This window comes from Prionailurus bengalensis, chromosome B3 (assembly GCF_016509475.1).
Source record: "Prionailurus bengalensis isolate Pbe53 chromosome B3, Fcat_Pben_1.1_paternal_pri, whole genome shotgun sequence".
In the NCBI taxonomy this organism is placed as follows: domain Eukaryota; kingdom Metazoa; phylum Chordata; class Mammalia; order Carnivora; family Felidae; genus Prionailurus; species Prionailurus bengalensis.
In genome coordinates, this window is record NC_057355.1 from 60194397 (window position 1) to 60218905 (window position 24509).

The 24509-nt window shown below is 38.9% G+C and overlaps 1 protein-coding gene across 11 annotated transcripts in view; it reads left to right on the top strand.

The window, feature by feature from the left end:
• Positions 1–24509, top strand: part of TP53BP1 (tumor protein p53 binding protein 1) — a 95559-nt gene that overhangs the window by 25504 nt on the left and 45546 nt on the right. For 10 of the 11 annotated variants that reach the window (XR_006293030.1, XR_006293031.1, XM_043554079.1 and 7 more), the window contains exons 2-12: positions 562–750; positions 1327–1511; positions 1718–1811; positions 2247–2331; positions 10100–10233; positions 10805–10963; positions 11341–11470; positions 13237–13403; positions 14963–15089; positions 16006–16100; positions 19007–19215. Coding sequence is in view for 9 of the 11 variants with exons in the window: in XM_043554079.1 (XP_043410014.1) it covers positions 744–750; positions 1327–1511; positions 1718–1811; positions 2247–2331; positions 10100–10233; positions 10805–10963; positions 11341–11470; positions 13237–13403; positions 14963–15089; positions 16006–16100; positions 19007–19215 (1392 nt within the window). In the remaining 2 variants the exon portion in view is untranslated. Of the gene's footprint in view, positions 1–561; positions 751–1326; positions 1512–1717; positions 1812–2246; positions 2332–4101; positions 4238–10099; positions 10234–10804; positions 10964–11340; positions 11471–13236; positions 13404–14962; positions 15090–16005; positions 16101–19006; positions 19216–24509 lie in introns of those variants that run through there. The other variant, XM_043554082.1, reaches the window with a different exon arrangement.

Here is a 24509-nt window from a genome sequence, read left to right on the forward strand (position 1 = left end):
GCTTGACCTACGTTCCAGACTGCAGAGGGCAATGGGAAAAAATATGCTTTATTGGGGACCTCAGACAATGTAAAGGAAAAAAAAAACCCCAAACCAAACCTAAACTGTCAGAGGCATAATGTGAGGCCCTCGAATTCAGTTAGAGGCCCACAAAAGGGATTCTAAGTGACACAGGTAAAACCCCAAGCATCCTGTCTGTCTTCAGTTTCACCAGCTCTGAAGTACTAGCCATCCTGGATCCTCGTCTTTGCCCTTTTATTAGAAATTGGGGAACCCTCTGCTTTTCTACGGAAGAAGGTAAGAGAAGGGGCCTCAAAGTGCATGAACGATAGAAAAGAAGTCTGTTCTCTTATATCTGAGTAGTGGTACACACAATTGTCCTGGAGGCAGGGGAATATATTTCACGCCCTCTCAAGGTCCCTTCGGTTCAAGGATACTGTCATTCTCTGGCTGTACTAGGGGGAGGGCCTGCAACGTCCATGCTACCATGGAAACACGCCGCGGTGTTCCTTTTTCTTACGTGGGGCGGGGCACTCTGCCTCAACCTCGAATCATCCACAGGGCTTCTTGAGTGGCGGGCAGCAGCAGCGAATGGGCGAGCCGGTACTGCGTGACGCGACGGGAAAAGGGGGAGTTCGCGGCCGGTGGCGGCGGTGGCTACAGCGGCGACCTGGGGATCGAGCTGGAGGGAGCTGGGAGCGTGCAGAGACCTCTAGCTCGAGCGCGAGTGATCTCCCGCTGGGATGCCTGGTACCGTTTGCAGAAAGTGGGGGCGCAGTGAGCTCTGAAGGCTTGGGTTTCGGGTCTGAAGGGATGGCTGACCGGAGGGGGCGGGGTGGCAAGCATGGCGGCGGTGACGGGGAAAGGGTTGGAGGGCCCTGAGGAGGGGGTGGGGAAGCAGTAGCTAAGAAGGCTAGGTGGTCTTGAGTAAACGTGAAGGGCTGTGAGTGTTCTGGCGAACAGAGATTACAAAGCAGCCTTTTGGGGGGCGGTAGAGGCGCCAGAAAGACGTAGGGAGAGTTGTGGGGGATGGAAAAAGAGGCGGGGAGAGAAGAGGTTAGGAAGGAGGGGAAAGGGTGTCTACGGGAAGGTGATGGAAAAGAAGAGGAGGAGAAGGATTGGCAGACTGATAGTAAATAACGAGGAAATAAGGCCTTGGGAGGTTTGATAGGAAAGTGTTTGCAGCGATTATAAATATAATCTAATTGGAGTCCTAGACTGGTCCCTTTTCCTAGTTCTTGCACCTCCGCCCCATTATTTAAGCTCAGACTGCGAGAGGAAAGCTAGTAGGTTACACACAACTGATCTTTTGTTATTCCATACCAGGGGAGCAGATGGACCCTACTGGAAGTCAGTTGGATTCAGATTTCTCTCAGCAAGACACTCCTTGCCTGATAATTGAAGATTCTCAGCCTGAAAGCCAGGTTCTAGAAGATGATTCTGGTTCTCGCTTTAGTCTGCTATCTCGACACCTTCCTAATCTACAGACACACAAAGAGAACCCTGTGTTGGTGAGTGATAATCTTGTTTGGAAAGGATTGAGGAAAAATTATTTTTTTTATCTAATCAAGAACAATTAGCAAATCTAAGTACTTAGGAGATCTCTATCTTTTGGATAAAATTGGTTGGAAAAACGAAATCAACACATTCACAAAAGTATGCCTTATTTTGGATTATTTCATATGTAGTAGGGATATTATGTATGTATGTTTTTTAGGATGTTGTGTCCAATCCTGAACAAACAGCTGGAGAAGAACAAGGAGATAATAATAGTGGGTTCAATGAGCATCTGAAAGAAAACAAAGCTGCAGGTGAGATGTTTAAAGCTAATAGTCCCTTTTGCAAGAGTGCTCTTGTTGTAACTGGGTGGATCTAAACATTATGTGGTTGTGGTGAATGCGTATAAGGCACTCAGAAAGTTTTTTTTTTTTTTTAAGGTTATTTATTTATTTTGAGAGACAGAGAGACCCAGAGGGAAAGGGGCAGAGAGGGAGGAGGAGAGGGGGACAGAGGATCCAAAGCCAGCTCTGTGCTGACAGTAGAGAGCCTGATGCAGGGCTTGAACTCACAACTTGAGCTGAAGTTGGATGCTTAACCGATTGAGCCATCCAGGTGCCCCAGAAAGTTGATTTTTTAATGTAGATGATTAGATTGATATTGTCTACATTTCTGAATTTGTATTAAAGTTTGGTATTAAAGTTCGGTAGTAAATGCCTTTTGTACTAATGTCCACTCTTTTTTTTCAGACCCTATGGATTCTTCTCATTTGGACACAGGTGGTACCATCAGTCAGGTCATTGAACAGTTACCTCAGCCAAACAGGACAACCAGGTATACTAGTGTTGGAAGGAATTTATTTAAATTTATTAATGGATCATTTCTTTTATCTGTACCTATTGCCTCATCCCAACGATAAAGGGATTAATCTTATTTTTGTGAATTAGGTAGTGGGAGTTGAGGATCATATTCACTGGTACATTAGTACTGATAGCCAGAACCTCTTTTGTGAAGGTAATAACATTTTTTACACTTGTATTATTCAAATTGTGATTTGTATTGTACACGTAAAATAAATAATCATTCTTCATTCTTAGCATAGATATGACTTAATGGAAAAAATAATCAAAAAAATTTTAGGCATGTTATCAAAACTATTAGGCATGCTTTCCATCTACCAGCTAAATTACCAGTTTTAGACCCAGGATGTTTATTAATTCATACCCTAACCAGTATTCAATTTTTACTTTGTCTTATGGGTAGTTTTACATTGTCCGTTTTTTGAGTTTATCCTCTGTTAGGATAGGATCCTCTGTCAGGATTGGATGTTTGATACATATTCCCATTTAATTTCATCCTTAGAGCAGCTGTACAGTGAAGACATTATATTCTTTCCATTACATAGAGGGGGAAACTGATGGGTGAAGATGTTAGATAACTTGTTCTAGAATATATTGCTTATAAGTGGCAACTGAGCTCTGAGTCCTCCTGACTCCAGTGCCTTCTCTTTCTTTTTTACTATTCAGTGCTTCTTAGTCTTCTGCCTGAAATTACTAAAATCAAAAGAGAACTTAGATAACTTCAGGAGCCTTGTGGTGGCTGAGTAGGAAAAGGGAGCTAGTCAAAGAGGAGAATGTCAGGTTGAGGTGGTGAAAGACTATGGTTTTATCTAAAAAATAAATGCCCTTCCACCCCCTTTTTTTTGCCTTCTATTTAATACTCTGTTTGCACATAAGTTTTTTCTCCCAAATTATTAGTTGGTGCTTTGGAACAATCTGCAAATTGGTGGGCTTATTTTGACCTGCAGCTGGCTTGTCTTTGGCCCACACATGGTTGTAAAATATATTTGAAATAATTGGTAGAATTTTAAATGGGGAAATTTTACATAAAACTTGAATTTTCAGCTTCTGGCATTACTAGTCCAGAGGTAATGCAACTTTTGTATTATTGGTAACATTTGCCTGGAGCTGTGAGTAGCAGCTAACCTCTGCATAGGTGAGCATGAGTGCTCTGGTCTGTCATAGTCCCTACAATTCACTATTGTACATGGACACTGAAGTTAATTATTCATCTTTTACTGCAGTACTTTTGCTTTTGTTCTTAGCCACTTCACCCCTTTTTGTTACCTTGTTTTGCTTTCTGTAGGCATTTGAATTTATGATACTTTAAAGTAAACATGTGCCAAAGTTATTTGTGTTTTTGTGACCCAGCACCTTGGTTTGAACCAGTGGGGGCAGGAAGTATGTATACCCCTCATAAGTGAAGCATTGCTGTTAGAGAAGTCCCATACTATCACTTTTCCCTTTTTGCATTGATGTGTTGCCCTTTCCCTAAAAAAACAAAACAAAACAAAAACCAAAAAACCTTGAACGTTTACATTCAGGAAATGTGCAGGCACTGTGGTAAGGTGTTTTAAAGGGGCTTTGCCATCATGGAACTTATAATTTAACAGGGAGAAAGGTGTTAAATCATTACATAAACAGCTATTCAGTTACAATTGTTATTTCAAAGAGGGAGGAAAGAAAGAAAATATGACCTAATCTGTGTGATAGGGGTAAGCCTCTTTGAGGAATGTGATCTAAACTATAAATATGAATTTGTTAGACATGTTTGAAGAGCTGGGGAGAAGAGTGGCTGGTGGGAGGAGGAGCTTTCCAGAGGGAACTGCAAGTGCAAAGGCCATGAATCTAGAAAGGATTTGGGGTTGATTCCAAGAGAATGAAAGTTCTTCAAAACACAGGTATATTGATCTCCATTTGTATGCATTTATTCGTTAATGCAAGTATTTTTTAAAAAGCTGCTTGTGAACTTTTTGCATAAAATTCCAAAAAAATCTTCCTCTCTTACCTAGTGTTCGGTTGATCTAAGCTGATGGTCCTAAACATGGAGCATCCTAAAATATACTAAAGAAATATAGATTGTTTTATTTCCCTGTTAAACATTTTATTTTATTGTTTTAAAGATTTTATTTTTAAGTATTCTTTACATCCAGTATGGGATTCTAACTCACAACCCCAAGATCAAGAGTTGCATGCTCCACTGACTGAGCCAGCCAGGTGCCCTTCTCTGTTAAACGTTTTAAAAAATTGAGATAATTATAGATTCACATGCAGTTGTAAGAAATAGTATGTAGAGATCCTTTATAAACTTTGCCCAAATGCTAACGTTTTGCAAAACTATAGTATATTAACCAGGATATCTGTATTGATAAAATCTACTGAATGATTTAAGTTTTCCCACTTTTACTTGTATTCATGTATGTGAATTTTTATAAAGTCTAGTTACCTCTGTATCTGCCTTTTTATAACCATGTTCACCTCTTTGTCTTACCTGAACTCCTGGCAATCGCTAATTAAGACTGTCCTTTGTAATATTTTGTCATTTCGAAATGTTATGTAAATGGGATCATACATTAACCTTTTGGGATTGGCTTCCCCCCCACACCTCCAGTCAGCATAACTCCTGGGAGATCTGTCCAAATTGTTGCATATATTAGTGGTTCATTACTTTTTATTGCCCAGTAGTTGTTCCATGGTATGGATATACCACAGTTTAATCGTTCACCTGTTGCTGGATTGATCTGGGTTTTGGCTATTGCAAATAAAGTTGCTCTGACCTTTTGTGTGCTAGTTTTTAAGTGAACATAATCTTTCTATCTCTGGGATAAATGGCCATTGGGAAATTGCTGGGCTGTTTGGTAGTTGTATATTTAGTTTTTTAAGAATTGCCAAACTCTTTCTGGAGTAACTATACCATTATATAGTTTCACTAGCAGTGTAAGAGATCCAGTCTCTCTCCATTTTTACCAGCATTTGGTGTTGTCACAATTTCTTATTATGACCGTTGTGATAAGTGTGTAGTGATATCACATTATTTTAATTTGCATTTCCCTAGTGGCAAATGATGTTGAAAATCTTTTGATGTGCTTATTTGCCATCTGTACATCCTTTTGAAGGAAATGTTTGTTCATGTCTTCTGTCCATTTTCTAATTGGATTTTTAAAAATTGTGTTTTTAGAGTTCTTTATATATTCTAGTTATTAGTCCTTTGTAGGCTATCTGGTTTGCACATATTTTCTCTCACTCTAGTTTATCTTTTCATCCTCTTCAGAAGGTTTTTCACAGAGCGGTTTTTTAATTTTAGTGAGATCTGTCAAATATTTTTAACAGAGTAATATAAATACATAATTTATTTTAAAAATAACATAATTAAAAGCAGAGTCCTTTCCCACCCTTGGTGTCCTTTCACAGAGGCTACGCTGTAAGTGTGTTTTAACTTCTTGGAGAGGTTATCTTCCTGGTGCTCAATAGTGTTGTAAAACTAATATTTTACAATATTGTAAAACTAATACTGCCATTTCTTATTTTATCAAATTAAGACAATTGAATTCCATAATGAAAGATGAGGATTTAACTCCATACGCTCCCAATTATTGATAATTATTTTAGTTCTTATGTCAGCTACTTTTGTACTTCTAAATAATGTATTTAAACCTTTGTTTTCCTTTCCATTAGCTTTAGACAGTGGAGAAAAGTTTAACCATTAGGACTGGGTTTTTTTGCCTATAATCTGGTTTATTATAGCCTGTTTGGCTATATCCAAGCCTGTTTGGATTCACCTGATCATTTTACAAATATTTATTGGGTATTTCCTATATGCCAAGCATTGTTGAATTTTGGAGATGCAGAAAAAAAAATCATAGACCTTAATATAGCTTACATTCTTGTATGGGATATAGCAATACATGATCAATAAGTAAATAGTATGTTAGAAACTGATAAGGGCTGAAGAGAAAAATATAGCAGAGAAGGGGATAGGAAACATCAAAGGAGTTGCAAGTTTAGATAGGGTGACTTAGGGAATGCTTGGCTGATAAGACATTTGATTAAAAGTTCTTGAGTGGGGTGCCTGGGTGTCTCAGTCAGTTAAGTGTCCGCCTTTGGCTCAGGTCATGATCTCAGGGTCTGTGAGTTCAAGCCCCGCATAGGGCTCTGTGCTCACAGCTCAGAGCCTGGAGCCTGCTTTGGATTCTGTGTCCCCTTCTCTCTTTGCCCCTCCCCTGCTCGTGCTCTGTCTCTCAAAAAAAAAAAACAACAAAAAACAAAACATTAAGAAAGTTCTTAAGTAAGTGATCTCTGCTGTTATCTGGGGTAAGTGCAATCATTGCATAGAGAACAGCCAAGTGCAAAGGCCTTGAGTTAGGAGTGTGCCTGGAATATTTGAGAAATGGCAAGGAGTTTAGCATGGCTGGAGTACAGTGATGGAGAGAATTGGGAGAAGAGGTCAGAAAAGTAAGGGGAACCAGAATATGTAAGGCCTTATGGGTTACTGTGAGGAAGTCAGCTGTTACTCTTGTTGAGATAGGAAGGCATTTAAGGGTTTTGAACAGAGGAATGACATGATCTGACTTAGATTTTAATAGGATCACTGTGGCTGCTGGATCAAGAGTAGACAGAAGAGGGTACAATTTTTATTTGTTGATTGTACCTTGATAAAGCTGGAGAAAAAATTTAAAATCTATTTAAATTAAAAAGGAGAATGGACTGAAGGAGGAGCAAGGGCAGAGGCAGGAAGACCAAGTAGGAGACTATTGAAATAATTTAGGCAAAATGACTGTGGCTACACCAGAGTAGAAGTAGATAAGGAGTGGTGAGATTCTGGGTTTTTTGAAAATAGGATTCAAAGGCTGATTGGATGGTGGAGTATGAGAGGAAGGAGGTAACAATGATTCTGCATTTTTGGTTTGAGTATTAGAAGAATGGGGTTGCTGCTAGATGAGATGGAAAAAGACTGCAAGAGGAGAAGGTCAGGTTTAGACATGTTGAAGTTGAGCTGCCTTTTCAATAAACAATTGGAGACACTTGATGATGTGCAAGTCTGGATGGAGCTCAGGGGGAATGTCTTAAGCTGGAGATTTAAATTGCAAAGTCATAAGCATGTGGATGATATTCAAAGCCATGAGCCTGGGTAAGATCATTAAGGAGGTGAGTAAAGATGGAGAAGAGCTCCAAGGACTCACTGAACTTAGAGGTCAGGGAGGGAGGGACATGAAGGAAAACCACTAAAGGAGACTGAAGAAGAGCCAAAATATGTGGTTCGTGCTGTCTTTCATTGCTCTTCTACATTTTGTCATGTTTGCTCTTGGACTTTGTTTCCCAAGAAACTCAACTTGGGGCTGTAGTTCGTGAGGTTATGTAACTAGTCTTCCTGGTTACATAGGTAATGTTCTATTTTTTGTGTGTGAAAATCTTTACTAGTCCCTTTTCCTTGGATCATGGTCCCCTAACTTTGCAAATTTATGTTTTCACCTCTTTATGCTCATTATAGTTCTGCTTAGTAGTCTTTATATGAAATAATTAAATGTGTAGAAAGCTTCAAGGAAACAAAAAATGTTATCTATAATTCTGCCACCCAGAGGCTAATTGCTGTAAACATTTTGACATATTTTCCTTCTTTTTTTGTGTGCACACTTGATAGCAGACATGTGTAGAGTAAAATTTTGTGTTTGCTGACATTTTTGCTTAACAACATGGAGTTTTTCCCATGACAGTTAAGACTTTTTTTTAAAATTTTTTTAACGTTTATTCTTTTTTGAGAGAGAGAGAGAGAGAGACAGAGCATGAGTGGGGGAGGAGCAAAGACAGAGGGAGACACAGAATCTGAAGCAGGCTCCAGGCTCTGAGCTGTCAGCACAGAGCCTGATGTGGAGCTTGAACTCATGAACTGTGAGATCATGACCTGAGCCAAAGTTGGCTGCTTAACCGACTGAGCCACCTAGGCGCCCTGACAGTTAAAACTCTTAATAAGTTTACTGAAGTTTTTTTCTTTTAAAAGTTTAAAAAAATTTTTTTTAATGTTTATTTATGAGAGAGACACAGAGGGTGAGTGGGTGAGGGGCAGAGAAAGAGGGAGACACGGAATCCAAAGCAGGCTCTAGTCTCTGAGCTGTCAGCACAGAGCCCAAAGAGGGGCTCAAACTCATGAACCACGAGATCATGACCTGAGCTGAAGTTGGCCACTTAACTGACTAAGCCACCCAGGTACCCCTAGGTATTTCTTAATTACAGTAAACATTGAGAAATAAGTTTGCACAAGGATTTTTCTACATTTCAAATTATTTCTTAAAATTGAAATTATTGAAATTATTAGGTGTAGGGGCGCCTGGGTGGCTCAGCCGGTTAAGCGGCCGACTTCGGCTCAGGTCATGATCTCACGGTCCGTGAGTTCGAGCCCTGCGTTGGGCTCTGTGCTGACAGCTCAGAGCCTGGAGCCTGTTTCAGATTCTGTGTCTCCCTCTCCCTGACCCTCCCCCGTTCATGCTTTGTCTCTCTCTGTTTTGAAAATAAATAAACATTAAAAAAAAATATTAAAAAAAAAAAAAGAAATTATTAGGTGTATACATTGTTTTGGAGGTTTTTTTAGAAACATTTTTCCAAATGTTCCAAATGTTCTCCAGAAACATTCTATTAGTTTATAGTAAACTCAATGGTTGAGTCTCGTAAACAGTATATGATAGTGCTTATCTCAGGTTTGGGTAGCACTGAATAGTAGTATAGTATTGACAATTTTTTTTTCCTAATTTGATGGGCAACAGTTGTTTTCTCTATTTTCCTACATGTTTAAGATACTTATATTCCTTTTTTATGAGTTGTCTGTTCACCTATGTCTTGGGGTTCTTCATGTGAATTCCTTCTATTTTAGGGAGACTGTTATTTTGTTCTATTTGTTGTAATATGTTCTGTTTTATGTTTGTTTTATGTTTGTTTGTTTTATGTTTGTTTTATGTTTGTTTGTTTTATGTTTGTTTGTTTTATGTTTGTTTGTTTTATGTATGTTTGTTGTAATATGTTCTGATTGTTGTCTTTTACTTTTCTGTTTTTTGACCTGTAATCTTAACTTCTTCTAAATATACAGGCCTTTTACCAGAATTTTATTCAGACATTCTGGTTCTATGTATGTAGTCTAAGATTTTTATACCAACATATTTTTGTGTAGGGACCCTGGGTGGTTTAGTCGGCTAAGCTTCTGACTTTGGGTCAGGCCATGATCTCTTGGTCTATGAGTTCGAGCCCCGGGTCAGGCTCTGTGCTCACAGCTTGGAGCCTGGAGCCTGCTTCGGATTCTGTGTCCCTCTCTCTCTGACCCTCCCCCGCACTCACTCTCTCTCTCTCAAAAATAAATAAACATTAAAAATTTTTCTTAAATATTTTGGTGAACTGTGTCTGGTTCAGCTGATGTATCTTTGAGTCCCTTCACTGCATATCCAATGCATATCTTACTGTGTCACTTGTCAGTTATTCTCTTGAGAGTAAGGTTTTTCTCTCCCTGTTTATATTTTTTCGGAGAAAGTGAAAACTCAAATGTGTTTATTCCTTTCTTCTGTTAAATATTTGTGTTCTTTAATTCAGTGCAGCGTTTTGAGTTGTTATCCTTTCAGGTGCTTTCTGTCGAAAGAAGCACTGATGGGGGCGAGGCTTTTTACTTTTTTCACATTTGCGTAAGAGGTGGTTGGTGTGTGGGCTGTTACAATAAATTTAGAAGAGTGCTTTGAGCAAAGTGTCCCAACCTATTTGAGAACACATGATTGTGTCTTTCCATGTAGTGTTTTGGGAATGTCAGTGGAATCTGCTCCTCCTGTGGGAGAAGAGAAAGAAGAAGAGGTAGAAGAGAAGGAGAAGGAGGAAAAGGAAGAAGATATTAGAGATGATACTACCACACGCTCCCTTGGTGCTGAAGGTAGCTTTATGCCTTTATCTAGATAGTAGATTGTTCTAAGTCCCTTTCACATAAGCATGAAGATATCCAAATTTCTCTGTTGTCAGGTTATAGATTTCTCATCATTAAAATGAGGATAGTCATTAAGAAAATCGCATTTGTCTAAGATATTCCCCCTAATTTGATGTTCAGGAATTTGATGCTCATTGGATAGCTCTCTTTCTGCATATTGACTCTTTTTCTTGTTACATTTGGTTTTCAAATATTTTGGGAATGTATGCTTTGTGGGTGGAAGTATAATCTGAATTACTGTGTGTGTGGGTATGGTTTATGTATATCTTCAGAAAGTAGACATAGGCTACCTATATGTTAGGTGCTCAGAAGGTTTTAGAATATGTAATTTTTGTTTCGTTATGTATTTTTCCCTTTCACTTTTAGTGCCTTTATTCTTGAGTTTATTTTGAAAAACTTTGGAGGCAGGCTTTCTTGTGAAGGACTTAAAATGACCTTTTTGTTTTGCTAAGGGACAGGACCTTACACAGTGCATAATATTGTGGGATGCTACCTAACTTCTTGGGGTTTTGTTTTTTAGATCCTGCCTCATCACAGTTGGGCTTTGGAGTTCTGGAACTCTCCCAGAGCCAGGATGTTGAAGAACATACTGTGACATATGAAGTAGACAAAGAGCCTGTACTGTCAGTAACTACCAACTCTAGTTACACTGGGCTGTCTGATGTGGATGCTAATATTGGTATGAAACATGTTTTTTGGCATTTGGAATTGTTTATAAGCGTTTTCCTCCTAAGCTAGAGCTAGTTATTCATTCCTTAATACAGTTTATAACTACTAGGTTAATATAATCAAGTTAGTATAGTAAGGTTGCAGAGTTGTCTGGCAAATACTTGTTAGTTGATGGGTTGCAGATTAAGAGTTTTGGTAAGGTTTGTTTTAGTTTGGTTTGGTTAGTTTTGATTAAGGTTACTGGTTATTTTCTTTTTGCATTGATGTCTGTTTATATTTTCAAATTGGACTTCTTTTGTTAAATCTTTGCCTTTAAAAAAGCATCTGGGACTGCTTCTAGTACTTTGGAAAATTAAGTATCTCCTTCCTGTCTTCTAAAACTTCAAGCAATTAAGCATGAAGAACAGTCCAATGAAGATATGCCCATGGCAGAACAGCCCAGCAAGGATGTCCCTGTGGTAGCACAGCCCAGTAAGGATGTACATGTGGTAGATGAGCAAAGTTCACCACCTGCAAGGTAAACTCTGCTCTTTTAGGTTTCTGTTATAGTACTTTATAGTTTCTAGAAAGTATTTTTAAGTTTCATACTTGTTTTACTTGGCTAGATGGAAACATTTTTAGAAATTATTGATTTTCCTCCCCCCTTGTACTGTGCATATTTCTGGTCCAGTGGAAACTATTTATGAATTCTTAACCGTGTCCTTATCTTTAGGCATATTACAAAGCCATTTTATTGTTGCCGTAATTGTAAGCATGACTCCTTAATCTTTGGTTGTCATTCCTCTCTGATCTTTGTCTACAGAGACACTGTCTCTGTGGGAGGAGTTCCTATCTTCTCTATCTCTAGTGTTATGAGGAATCACATGAATATTATATTTGAAAATGTACTCTTATAATTGAGGAACACCCAGATTGCTTTGAGTCCTCATGTATCCTACATCTAATAGTTTATGGTATAGCTATGGACATATTCTTTTCCCAAGTCCTATAGTGGAATTGGTAGGAATTGGGCTTATCCTTCTGCTGTGCCTCTGGTGATTATTATGTCCCAAACTGCATTGCCTCTGGTCAACAGCTCACGTTTGGATATGGCAGAGGAAAAGTGGGATGCTTCCAGTTTGGGAGAGGTGATGAATAAGCATTCAGTATTTTCTTATAACTTCCTTCAATACAAATGGTGGGGAATGGAGTCCTGAACAAGTTGACTATCAAGAGAAGTTGTTTTGTCTTTTTTTTTCTTTTAATTTTTTAATGTTTATTTTTGAGGGAGAGAGACAGAGCACGAGCAGGGGAAGGGGAAGAGCAGAGAGAGAGGAAACAGAGAATCTGAAGCAGGCTCCAGCTGTCAGCACAGAGCCTGATGCAGGACTTGAACCCATGAACCATGAGATCATGACCTGAGCCAAAGTCGGAGGCTTAACTGACTGAGCCACCCAGGCACCCCAAGAGAAGTTGTCTTTCTAATACAAAACACTCACCCTCACATGGGCTGACATTTTAGGCTTTTCTTTAGGAAGTTTCCCTGTAGCTAGTTTTGCTAACTTTTTAATAGGCGAACCTCCCAAGTCTCTGGAAAGGGGCCAGCAATGAGAGTTTTACATGTGTGAGTGGTATTGGTATGAAGGATTCTTGATTTGGGGGTTAGGTTGAGCAGAACAAACGGAAAAGGTCAGCAGCAGATAATGTGTGTGGCAATAGCACAGAGGATAATTCACATCTAAACTTTGTGGAAGGTCCTCATTAGGACTGGCATTGTTGTGGTTTGGTTTAGAATCCTTCATGCTCACGTAGGTAACAGTATATGTAACAAAAATCCTTGAATCACTCATGAGAAATCATGGACAGCATGCTGCACAGCTGTGAGCAAAGTTGGAAAATTGCTGTGTGAGAGACTGAGACAAGATTTTAAATGGGCTGAGGTCTTCATGTCATTATAAAAAGTAGCTTGTTTCAACTTTGAATAAATAGAGCCTCTGGAAGTTTTGAAATTATTAAAGGAGAACACAAAACAGGAAAGGCTTCTTCTATTTCTTTTTTCTTTTCTTTTTTTTTTTTTTTTTTTTGAGAGAGAGGAAGAGCCAGAGGGAGAGAAAGAATCTTAAGCAGTCTCCATGCCGAGTGTGGAGCCCAACCTCACGCCCATGAGATCATGACCTGAGCTGAAATCAAAAGTCAGTTGCTCAACAGACTGAGCCACTCATGTGCCCCAGGAAAATCTTAATTCAAAGGTGAAAGCATTTGAATGTATAGCAACTTTTTCTCCTGGTGGTTTGAATTTCCTAGGTCAGAGGACATGCCTCCTTGTCGCAAAGTATCTCTTGCTGCTGTGGAAACAAAAGAACAAATATCTGCTCAAGAACTTTTGGAAGGTGGACTGCAGATTCAGAAGTCCCCAGAGCCTGAGGTTTTGTCAACTCAGGAAGACTTGTTTGACCAGAGCAATAAAACAGGTATAAAGAGTGATTAGTTGCTGTAGCTCCTCTTCTCCAAAGATCCAAACTTTATTATTATTGTTCTGAGCCTACTGTTTGAATTAGAAGGCACTTTATAAAAGGTATGCAGACTTGTTTGTAGTATGGAAGGAAAATACATTTCTAACTGATTAATGAGAAAGGCTTTTTGGGAATGATTGCTGTTTTACATTTAAAAAAAATTTTTTTTAATCTTTATTTATTTTTGAGAGACAGAGCACAAGCAGGGGGGAACAGAGAGAGAGGGAGACACAGAATCCGAAGTAGGCTCCAGGCTCCGAGCTGTCAGCACAGAACCTAACACGGGGCTCGAACTCACGAACAGTGAGATCACCACCTGAGCCGAAGTCAGACGCCCCACCAACTGAGCCACCCACGCGCCCCTGTTTTACATTTTAACATAGTTTTCTCTCTGTGTTGGAAATGGAGATTTGAGGAATAATATAGTAAATTTTTTTTTTAATTTTTTTTTTTTAACGTTTATTTATTTTTGAGACAGAGAGCACAAATGGGGGAGGGTCAGAGAGAGGGAGACACAGAATCTGAAACAGGCTCCAGGCTCTGAGCTGTCAGCACAGAGCCTGACGTGGGGCTTGAACTCACGGACTGCGAGATCATGACCTGAGCCGAAGTCGGCCGCTTAACCAACTGAGCCACCCAGGTGCCCCAATATAGTAAATTTAATATTAAGGACAGAATAGCTATTAGAGTCATCAAAGGTCTTCAGATCTTAATATCATGATAATTAAGTGTAAGTTTTTCATAATCACCTGGGCAATAGTCTGCCTACTCATCTATTTATTAGTTAGTTCATCTATCAGAAATAGGAAGTTATGGCCTAGCAGAAAGAAATTCCTTTATACTTGGGATTAATGCAGCTAATACCCCTGTCTGTTGCTGAGAAGTCACCAACAAAAGATTGTTCATAATATAAGTCAATGACTGCTCTTATATTCTTTTATTAATGCATTAGTATTTTCTGTCTCCTCTGAGGAGGCCCAGGTTCTAATCATGAAAACTGCATTCATATCATCAGGTGTGATGCACATTGTTTTACTTCTGCCATCTGTTTCATGGCATGAGCTTTACTTCACCATAGGTAGACCTTGGAATAAAAGGCTTACTTGCTGTTTTACAATAGAAGCTTCACAAGAAGCAGAGCAGCCAAGCAGAGGGATAAGGATTCTGCCTTTTTCCTCCCAAGGTTTAATCATGATGGAAAGGACTAAGGAATATGTTTTGTCATTCTATATTAAAGAAACCCGTAATTTAGGGAGGATGGTATTTAGTGGTCACTTAGAATTTGTGTTAGCATGGCATTCCATTGATTGTACTACTATTAGAAAACAGTTTCTGCTCTCTTGGAACATGGTTGGAAACATTGGTATTACTCTTTGCAGTACTGAGTGACTTGCTTGCTTTCTTCTTCCTCCTCTTCCTTTTTTTTTTTTTAAACTCAGGATTGTCAATTTGAGAAGCAAATGAAACTGGATTTTCTCTCTCTCTCTCTCTCTCTCTCTCTCTCTCTTTTAAAATAGCTTCTGATGGTTGCTCTACTCCTTCAAGGGAAGAAGGTGGATGTTCTCTGGCTTCCACACCTGCCACCACTCTGCACCTCCTGCAGCTCTCTGGTCAGAGGTCCCTTGTTCAAGAGAGTCTTTCCACGTAAGTAAGCCTAAAATAGCTCTGCCAAAGAAACATGTATCTGAGGGTCTTAGGCTAAGGTTGAAAGAGCTGAAATTGCTAGTCTAGAATTCTTTTTAAAATCAAAAAGCAAATTCTAGGCTTTAGAATTTTGGGGTTAAGAGCTTAGTGGACCTATTGAAGGCAGGTAGCTCTGCTTTCCCATATGGAGGTTTTTTTTTAGTTTTATTTATTTAAGTAATTTTTACAGTCAACTTGGGGCTCGAACTCAGAACCCTGAGATCAAGAGTCGCATGCTCTTCTGACTGAGCCAGCCAGGCACTCCCCCATTTGGAAGTTTATAATAGTAGCCCAATTGTTTCACTAGACAGAAACTGCCCAGTTATATTCTGTTATACAACCAAAACAAGCATACTGCTCTTCTATTTGACCAGCAGTTCTTTCCATTTAACCGCATAGGGGTGGAGAATAGATTGTACTATAGTTGACCTTAGTTGGAGTTCTTTATCTCGCTGTTATGGCAAAGAGATTTGCTTTTTTTTTTTTTTTTTTGAAATAAAAATGTGCATGATCTTTCTAATATTAGGTAAAACTTGGGAGTATTTTTATCTCAGTTTTGCACGTGAATTTATTTTTTAGCTCTTTGTCATCTTGCTTTGCAATCATGATGTCCTTGTGTTTTATTGTTTATTTCTCTTATAATCATATGGCTTTATCCTTATTCTTTTTTTTTTTTTAATTCTAATTTTGGATATGTCTGGTGTGAGAAATAGTTAAGTATTATTCATGGTTCTTCCATCAGCCTCAGGTAGATGTTTGAGAGATTGCTAAATAGATTTGTTTGGATGACTTAGATATTTTTGCTATCAGAAAGTAAAAAACAAATGCACAACTGTGGCTGTGGTACAATAACCTGTGATTCTCTCTTTATATAAAGGAATTCCTCAGATCTTGTTGCTCCTTCCCCTGATGCTTTCCGATCTACCCCTTTTATCGTTCCTAGCAGTCCCACAGAGCAAGAAGGGAGAAAAGGTGAGCTCTCGTGATCTGTCTGTTGCTCTCAGATTAGACGAGCAGCAGCACTTCTTCTGCCTTGCAGAACGTACTGTTTCTTTATATGTTCAGTCACTGTGACCTAAACTATTCAGTAGGACTCATGTCTATCTCCCCTTCAGGGATGTGGCCTAGTATAAGGGGCTCATTCTTATGAGAATTCTGTATTTTTGACTTCATTTTTAAAAAGATCTGTAGGGTAAAATTTGTTAAGATAGAACTCAGAATAGTATGTTATATTAGTTTATTAGTGAAGAACCGGGTTTGTTACTAATAACCCAGAAGTTTCCAGCAACATGTTGACATGCTGCTGGGGAAAGGGAACCAAAAATTGATTCTTTTGCTATTTAACTGTTATTTTTGTTATCATCGAGCAGTTTTAGTCAAAGAATGGCTAGGAGCAGGTTGTAAAAATTTTGATTTCATTCACTTCCTCCTTTGAGGACCTAGTGATTTTACATTACTTTATTCACAAGAAAGATTTCCTTTTTACTTAATTTATCTTGTTATCTATATCTCTTTTACTCTCTCTTAGTCTTATATCCAGTCACTCAAGGTATTTCTAAGTTCCTACTACTTTTACGAAGTCTTTTCCAATAAATTTCATGATTTTCTCCTTTTAATTCTTTCACATACCAATGATGGTATAATGGTTAATATTTATTAAGCACTTATGGTATGCCTAGCACTGTTTGGTGTGCTTCTCTTTGGCTCTAGGTGCTTTTCTTTGTTTTTGTTTTTGTTTTTGTTTTGATTGAACCCTCGCAACAATACTAAGAAATAGGTGTTACTTTTTTTTTTTTTTTAATTTTAAAAAATATTTATTTGTTTTGAGAGAGAGCAGGGGAGGGGCAGAGAGAGAAAGGGTGAGAGAGAATCCCAAGCAGGCTCCATGCTGTCAGTGCAGAGCCCACCGTGGGGCTTGATTTCCGGAACTGTGAGATCATGACCTGAGGCAAAATCAAGAGTCAGATGTTTAACCGACTGAGCCACCCAGGCAACCCGAGGTAGATGTTTTACCTCCATTTTACAGATGAGGAAATGGAGTCACAGAGAGATTTCACAACTAAGTCATAGAGGCAGAATTTGAACTCTGGCAGCTGCCTCCAGGTCCTATGGTCTCATCTGTTTATATGCCTCCTATGATATCCTGCTGTCTCTAGTCTTGAGTGATATAAATATAGAGATGTGTTTAACTGTTTTTCAGGTTTAATTTACCCATGACAAAATGTAATCTTAACTTTCTTTTGCCATTAAATTTGGGTCTTGTTTGTCTTGAAGTCAATTGTAGGTAGCCAGATAGACTGGTATCATATTAAGCATAGCATGATTAATAATATCTTTAGTAAAAAATAAAAGTCAATCCATTCCACAAAAATCCTAATGCAAGTTAAGTTTGGTTTGTACTTAAAACCATTTTTTCTATTTATAGTGTGAAAATTGAATATCACATAAATATACTAAAAATACTTTCTCCCTGATTGTAAACATAATTAATACTCACTGTAGAAAGTTTGGAAAGCCCATAGGAAAGTAATAAGAAAATAAAAGTCACCTGGATACCACAATCCAGACATAATTAGTACTTGGATATATTTCCTTTCAGAGTATTTTCTATGCATAAAGAAGTATTTTACAGACTTGGGATTATGTTATATATATGATTCAGCGTTCTTTTTTATTCTTTCATATAACATACTGTATTTTCTCCTGTCAATTGTATTTTGGATTTAATGTGTTCGCTTAACATGTGCATAACTGTTTGTGGCTCTATATATGCTTGCTTCCTTCCTTTCTTTTCTTTCTTTCTAAAATTATTAACCTTTTTATATGTAGTGCTTAGAACAGTAGGTCCTTAGTAAGTACTTTGTCATGGCGAGAGAGATGAAAATGAAACTGAAACGGTGTAATGAAAATACTTAACACAGCTGTGCTAGCATGCTCAAGGCCTGCAGCACCAGATCTGGAACCTAGCATTAGACTGGAATGTGAGGTTAAATCAAGCAAAGCAGCAAGGGTAGGCACCAGGGTGAGGTATAGTCAGTAGCATGAATGTAGATGGCAGGGAAAAACTTAGTGGTATATATAGATAATTTGTGAATGTGGTCTAGAAGGAAGCCTGTTTGGGGTCAAGTCGTAAAATAGGGGAAAAAGGGTTGATGAATCAAGACCTAGCTAGCTAGGCTGGCTCTGAGGAAGAACCTGTTAGCCTATAGGTGGGTAGTATACTATGGGAAAGCATTGGGGAGGTGGTGGTGGTGTGTGTTTGTGTTTCACTCCTGAGCAATTTATCTCAGGATTAGTGGCTTACACTTAGTTCTTTGATAAATCACTGCTGATTGGCACTGACAGATTTTTTCTTCTTCTGTATTTTCCTGGCATTCGTTTCTCTGTGCTTAGCTATTGTTAATGCAAATGTAATGAGTTCATAAATAAGTAGATATTGGAGTGGTGAATAAATTCGCTGCCTCTCAAGGCCTGTGGCAGAATATACGATGGTTAAATTAGGTGACATTAATGTGGGTGTTCCCATACAAAATGTGGAAAAACTGAGTAATGGTAGGGAAAGGGGTTCAGAGGAGCTGAGTTAATTTAACATTTCAAGGGGATGAGTGGGTATCCCCAGATGAATGCCCCCCCCCCCCGCCAATGAAATCTATATCTGAGGATTTGGAGAGTGTGGACCTTCCTCCTCCCAGGGGAAGAAAGCATTGCTAGATTTCTTAGACTCAGTCTACTGTTAATCTGTCAGCTTTTCTGAAAATTAAATCATTATTTTTTTAGGAATGGAAATTGCTGTGATACACTTGTTACTAGTGGTATTAGAACATGAGTAATATTGATGAGTGCTTATTTCTCAATTTGTTTTTCTTGTTTTAAACCAGATGAGCCAATGGACATGTCCATGTTATCAGAAGGAAAAGGAGAGTGTTTTGAGAAGAAACTACAAGATGAAGAACCATTGGAGATAGAACACCCCCCTCTCCCACCCGAGCCCACTATATCACCTCAAGCCTCAACACCAGTGTCTCAGAGCACACCAGTCTTCACTCCTGGGTCACTGCCTATCCCATCCCAGCCTGAATTTTCTCATGTGAGTATTATAGAAAAAGTGTTTTCCTCTGAATGTCTTTTTTTTTTTTTTAAACAATTTTTGAGGTATCATGTATAAACATAAAATTTACTGATTCCAAGTATATAATTTACAATATTTAGTGCATTTACAGAGTTGTGCAGCTGTCATCACAATCTAGTCTTAGAACATTTCCAGAGTTACTTATGTTTAAACTTTATACTAGGTCTTTAAATTTTTGAAAATGTTAGTGCAAAATTGAAAGGGGTATTAATCATTATTCTATTTTAACACAACTGCTACTAATATTTTTGTTTTTCTACACGCCTGCTTTTTTAAAAATAAAGTTATTTATAGTGAACATACAACCTTCATCTTCTTTTTCCAGTTAACATTGCACCATAATGGTTTTTCAGTGTTACATAGTCCTTATACTGTCTTTTGAAAACTTGTATGATATTTCTCTGAGTGGATGTACCATGAGCGAATTCCCTCAGTACATCCCTGTCCTGAGGGTATCAAGATGGTTTTTAGTTTTCTTTTCTTTCTTTTTTTATAAATGTTTTTTGAAAGTTTATTTATTTTTAGAAACAAAGCGGAGGAGAGGCAGAGAGACAGAGAATCCCAGCCGGGCTCTGTGCTGACGGCAAGCACTATTATTATAAACACCATTCAGAGCAGAATCTGTGGATTATTATTTTTCATGTTTACATCGCTTCTTGTTTTTATTCTGGAATTGATAATTGTCTGTTTCATTTGTTTAGATTTCTACAATTTTCTTCCATCAATCCTAGGCTCTCCACCAGTTGTCATAATCTCCTCAAGATGTTTGAGGCCCTCAAACTTTATCTCTTTGAAGAAACCTCTTTTGGAGACTCCAAATTTCTAATCTGTGTTGTTGCCTTTTGTGCCTGGTGCATCACTCACCTCCTTTTCACTGTAGTCCTTGGAGGTTGTTCTTATTTGAAATTTTTCCAAATAATAGAATACTTATTGTTTGGATGTTGAAATAATTAGTTTTGTAATTTTTTTGTTTTGTTGTTTCTCTCTTTTTAATTTTCTGGGGCATTTCCTCAACTATCTTTAAAAAAAAAAAGTAGTTTTGGGGGCACTGGGTGGCTCAGTTAAGCATCTGACTTTGGCTCAATTCATGATCTCACAATTCATGAGCTTGAGCCCTGCTTCTTCGGGTGAGCTCGAAGCTTGCTTTAGGTGAACATGAGTCCCGTTTCTAGTGAGACCCCCTTCTCTCTCTCTCTCTCTCACTCTCTCTCTGCCCCTCAGGGGATTCTCTCTCTCTCTCTCCACCCTTGCTCACTTGAGCCTCTCTATCTCTCAAAAAAAAAAAAAAAAAAAACAAACCCAAAACAAAAAAACCCAAAACTAGTTTTTGGGGCACCTGGGTGGCTTAATTGGTTAAGTGTTTGAGTCTTGATTTCGGCTCAGGTCATGATCTCATGGTTTGTGAGATTGAGCCCCATGTTGCACTGTGAGCACAGAGCCTGCTTGGGATTCTCTTTCTCCTTCTCTGTCACTTGCACACTCTCTCTTTTTCAAAATAAACATTTAAAAAAATAGCCTTATTGAAATAATTGAGATATAATTCACATACAGTGTTGTTCACCTTTTTTAGCTTTTATTTTTTTTTTTTTATTAAAAAGTGTTTTTTTTAGTTTTATTTTTTTAAATTTACATACAAATTAGCCTATAGTGCAACAACGATTTCAGGAGTAGATCCCTTAATGCCCCTTACCCATTTTAGCCCATCCCCCCTCCCATCCCCCCTCTACTAACCCTCCCTTTGTTCTCCATATTTATGAGTCTCTTATGCTTTGTCCCCTCTCCCTGTTTTTATATTACTTTTGTTTCCGTTCCCTTATGTTCATCTGTTTTGTCTCTTAAAGTCCTCATATGAATGAAGTCATATGATACTTGTCTTTCTCTGAGTAATTTCATTTAGTGTAAAACCCCCAGTTCCATCCATGTAGTTGCAAAGGGCAAGATTTCATTCTTTTTGATTGCTAATACTCCATTGTATATATATACCACATCTTCTTTATCCATTCACCCATCGATGGACATTGGGCTCTTTCCATACTTTGGCTATTGTTGATAGTGCTGTTATAAACATTGGGGTGCATGTGTCCTTTTGAAACAGCACACCTGCATCCCTTGGATAAATAAATACCTAGTAGTGCAATTGCTGGCTCATAGTATAGTTCTAATTTTAGTTTTTAAAAAAAAAAAATTTTTTTTTTTTTAACGTTTATTTATTTTTGAGACAGAGCATGAACAGGGGAGGGGCAGAGAGAGAGGGAGACACAGAATCCAAAACAGGCTCCAGTCTCTGAGCTGTCAGCACAGAGCCTGACGTGGGGCTCGAACTCACAGACCGTGAGATCATGACCTGAGCTGAAGTCGGACACTTACCCGACTGAGCCACCCAGGCGCCCCCTATTTTTAGTTTTTTGAGGAATCTCCATACTGTTTTCCAGAGTGGCTGCACCAGCTTGCATTCCCATGAAAAAAAAATTTTTTTAATGTTTATTTTTGAGAGAGAGAGACAGACATGGCATGAGTGGGGGAAGGACAGAATGATATGGAGACACAGAATCCAAAGCAGGCTCCAGGCTCTGAGTTGTCAGCACAGAGCCCAATGTGGGGCTCAGACTCACGAACTGAGAGATCATGACCTGAGCTGAAGTCGGATACTTAACCGACTGAGCCACCCAAGGGCCCCTCCAATGGGTTTTAGTATATTCACAGAGTTGTGCAGTTAGTGCACAATCTAATTTTAGAACATTTTCATCTCTCTTCTTCCCTTCAAAATATCCCATCCCCTTTAGTAGTCACTCCTGTTTCTCCTATCTCCAGCCCTAGTCAACCACTAATCTCTGTCTCTCTCTAGATTTGCCTGTTCTGGACATTTCATAAGTGGAATTATACATTATGTAGTCTTTTATGATTGGTTTCTTTAATTTAGCATGTTTTCACAATTCATTCACATTGTGGCATGTATCAGAATTCCATTCCTTTCTTATTCTGAATAATACTATATTTTATGTATATAGCATATTTTATTCACTCATCAGTCGATGGACATTTGGGTTGTTTTCCATTTTTTGCTTGTTGTGAATAATGCTACTGTGTACATTCATGCACAAGTTTTTATGTGGACATGTGTTTTTATTTCTCTTGTATATATGCCTAGGAGTGCATTTGCCAGGTTCAGCCTTCTTTTGACCTTTCTCTAAGTTATTTCTACTTATGGGTTTTTATTTATTTAAAAAATTTTTTTAAATGTTTCATTTATTTGTGAGAGACAGAGACAGAGCATAAGTTGGGGAGGGCAGAGAGAGGGAGACACAGGATCTGAAGCAGGCTCCAGGCTCTGAGCTGTCAGCACAGAGCCCGATGACATAGGGCTCAAACCCACAAACTGTGAGATCATGACCTGAGCTGAAGTCAGACACTTAACTGAGCCACCCAGGTACTCCTCTACTTTGGGGCTATTTTTCTCTGAATGTGCTTTCTTTTTATTAAAAAAATAATATTTTGTCTTGTGTTATGTATATAGTATCTTGTCTCCCTAAGGTTATTAGTAACAGTTTTTTAAAAGATACTGATTTATTTAGAGAGAGAGCACATGCGTGGGGATGGGCAGAGAGAGAGGGGAACAGGGAGAGAGAGAATCCCAGGCAGGCTTCATGCTCAGTGCGGAGCCCGACGTGGGGCGCCATCCCATGACCATGAAATCATGACTTGAGCCGAAATCAAGAGTCAGATGTTTAACCAACTGAGCCACCCACGTGCCCCTATTAATCGTAGTTTTTTTGAGACGTTTTCTACTCCCTGGAATAGTCATGCTTCTTCAAATAGATTTTAGTTAGTTTTGATGCTCCATTTAAAAACATTACTTTTTAATGTTTGAGAGAGAGAAAGAGTGCAAGTGGGGAGGGGGCAGAGAGAGAGAGGGAGACACAGAATCCTTAGCAGGCTCCAGGCTCTGAGCTGTCAGCACAGAGACACAAACCCACAAACAGCACAAACCCACAAACCGTGAGAACATGACCTGAGCTGAAGTCAGACGCTTAACTGACTGAGGCACCCAGGTGCCCTTAGATGTTTCATTTTCGAATTGAATGGTTCCTTCAAGTGTCTGATAATCCTTGATTGTTTGCTCAAAGACAGTCTGATTAGAAGTTCTGAACATTAGACGTTCTGAACTGGTGGTGGGTGCTTATTTCTGGGATTCACTGTGATGTGATCTGCTGGGCCATTTGGGGGGTCTGCTGGTATTAGTATTTTGATTTATCTCAGCTTGGTCAGGTTCCCCAGAAAAATGTCTAATTTCCTGTCTGCTGGCTGCCATTGTTCTAGAAGTCTGTTGATAGAAGAGGGCTGGGGGTGTTGAGAGTCAGGTTTAGGTTCCGTTCAATAGGTAAATTTTCACTTAATCTCCCTGTTTTCAGTATGGTACTTTCTGATAATTATTCCTCTTTTTCTTCAGGGATGCTCTGTTTCACTCCAGGGCAGAGGAGGGTCAGGGAGAGAGGATCTGAGAGCTGAACTGCTCCTTTTTTTTTTTTTTTTTTTTTAGTTTATTTATTTTTTGTAATCGCTATACCCAGCGTGGGGCTCAAAATCACGACTCCAGAGATCAAGAGTCACATGCTCTACTGACTGAGCCAGCCAGGCGCCCCTGAACTGCTTCTTAAATAGCTTTGCAACCCGTCCTCCTCCTGTTTTTAGCTCCACCCTCACCACTTCCAGACTCACCTGATGCTGTTGCCAAGTCCTGAATCTTTTTTGGGCATGGTGGTTCTGGGGTGTAATTTGGGTTGCTTCTTGGCTTTCTCTACTGCTGGCTTAGAATTCAGCTTCCACTAGTCTGTGAAATAGATGATCATTCTTCCAAAATTCTGTTGCTGTTATCTTTTCTTCTGGGTTTTTTTTTTTTTTCCCTTGAAAAATCATGTTTAAGAAATTTTTTCCTTTACTGTTGCTTAGTGGGGTTTTGGAGAAGAGTTAAGTGTGTGTATTAAATCCACCATCATAATTTAGAAGTGTATACATTTTTGCCCCTATGTATTGGGGGCGCCTGGGTGGCGCAGTCGGTTAAGCGTCCGACTTCAGCCAGGTCACGATCTCACGGTCCGTGAGTTCGAGCCCCGCGTCGGGCTCTGGGCTGACAGCTCAGAGCCTGGAGCCTGTTTCCGATTCTGTGTCTCCCTCTCTCTCTGCCCCTCCCCCGTTTACGCTCTGTCTCTCTCTGTCCCCCCAAAAATAAATAAACGTTAAACTTCTTACATTTT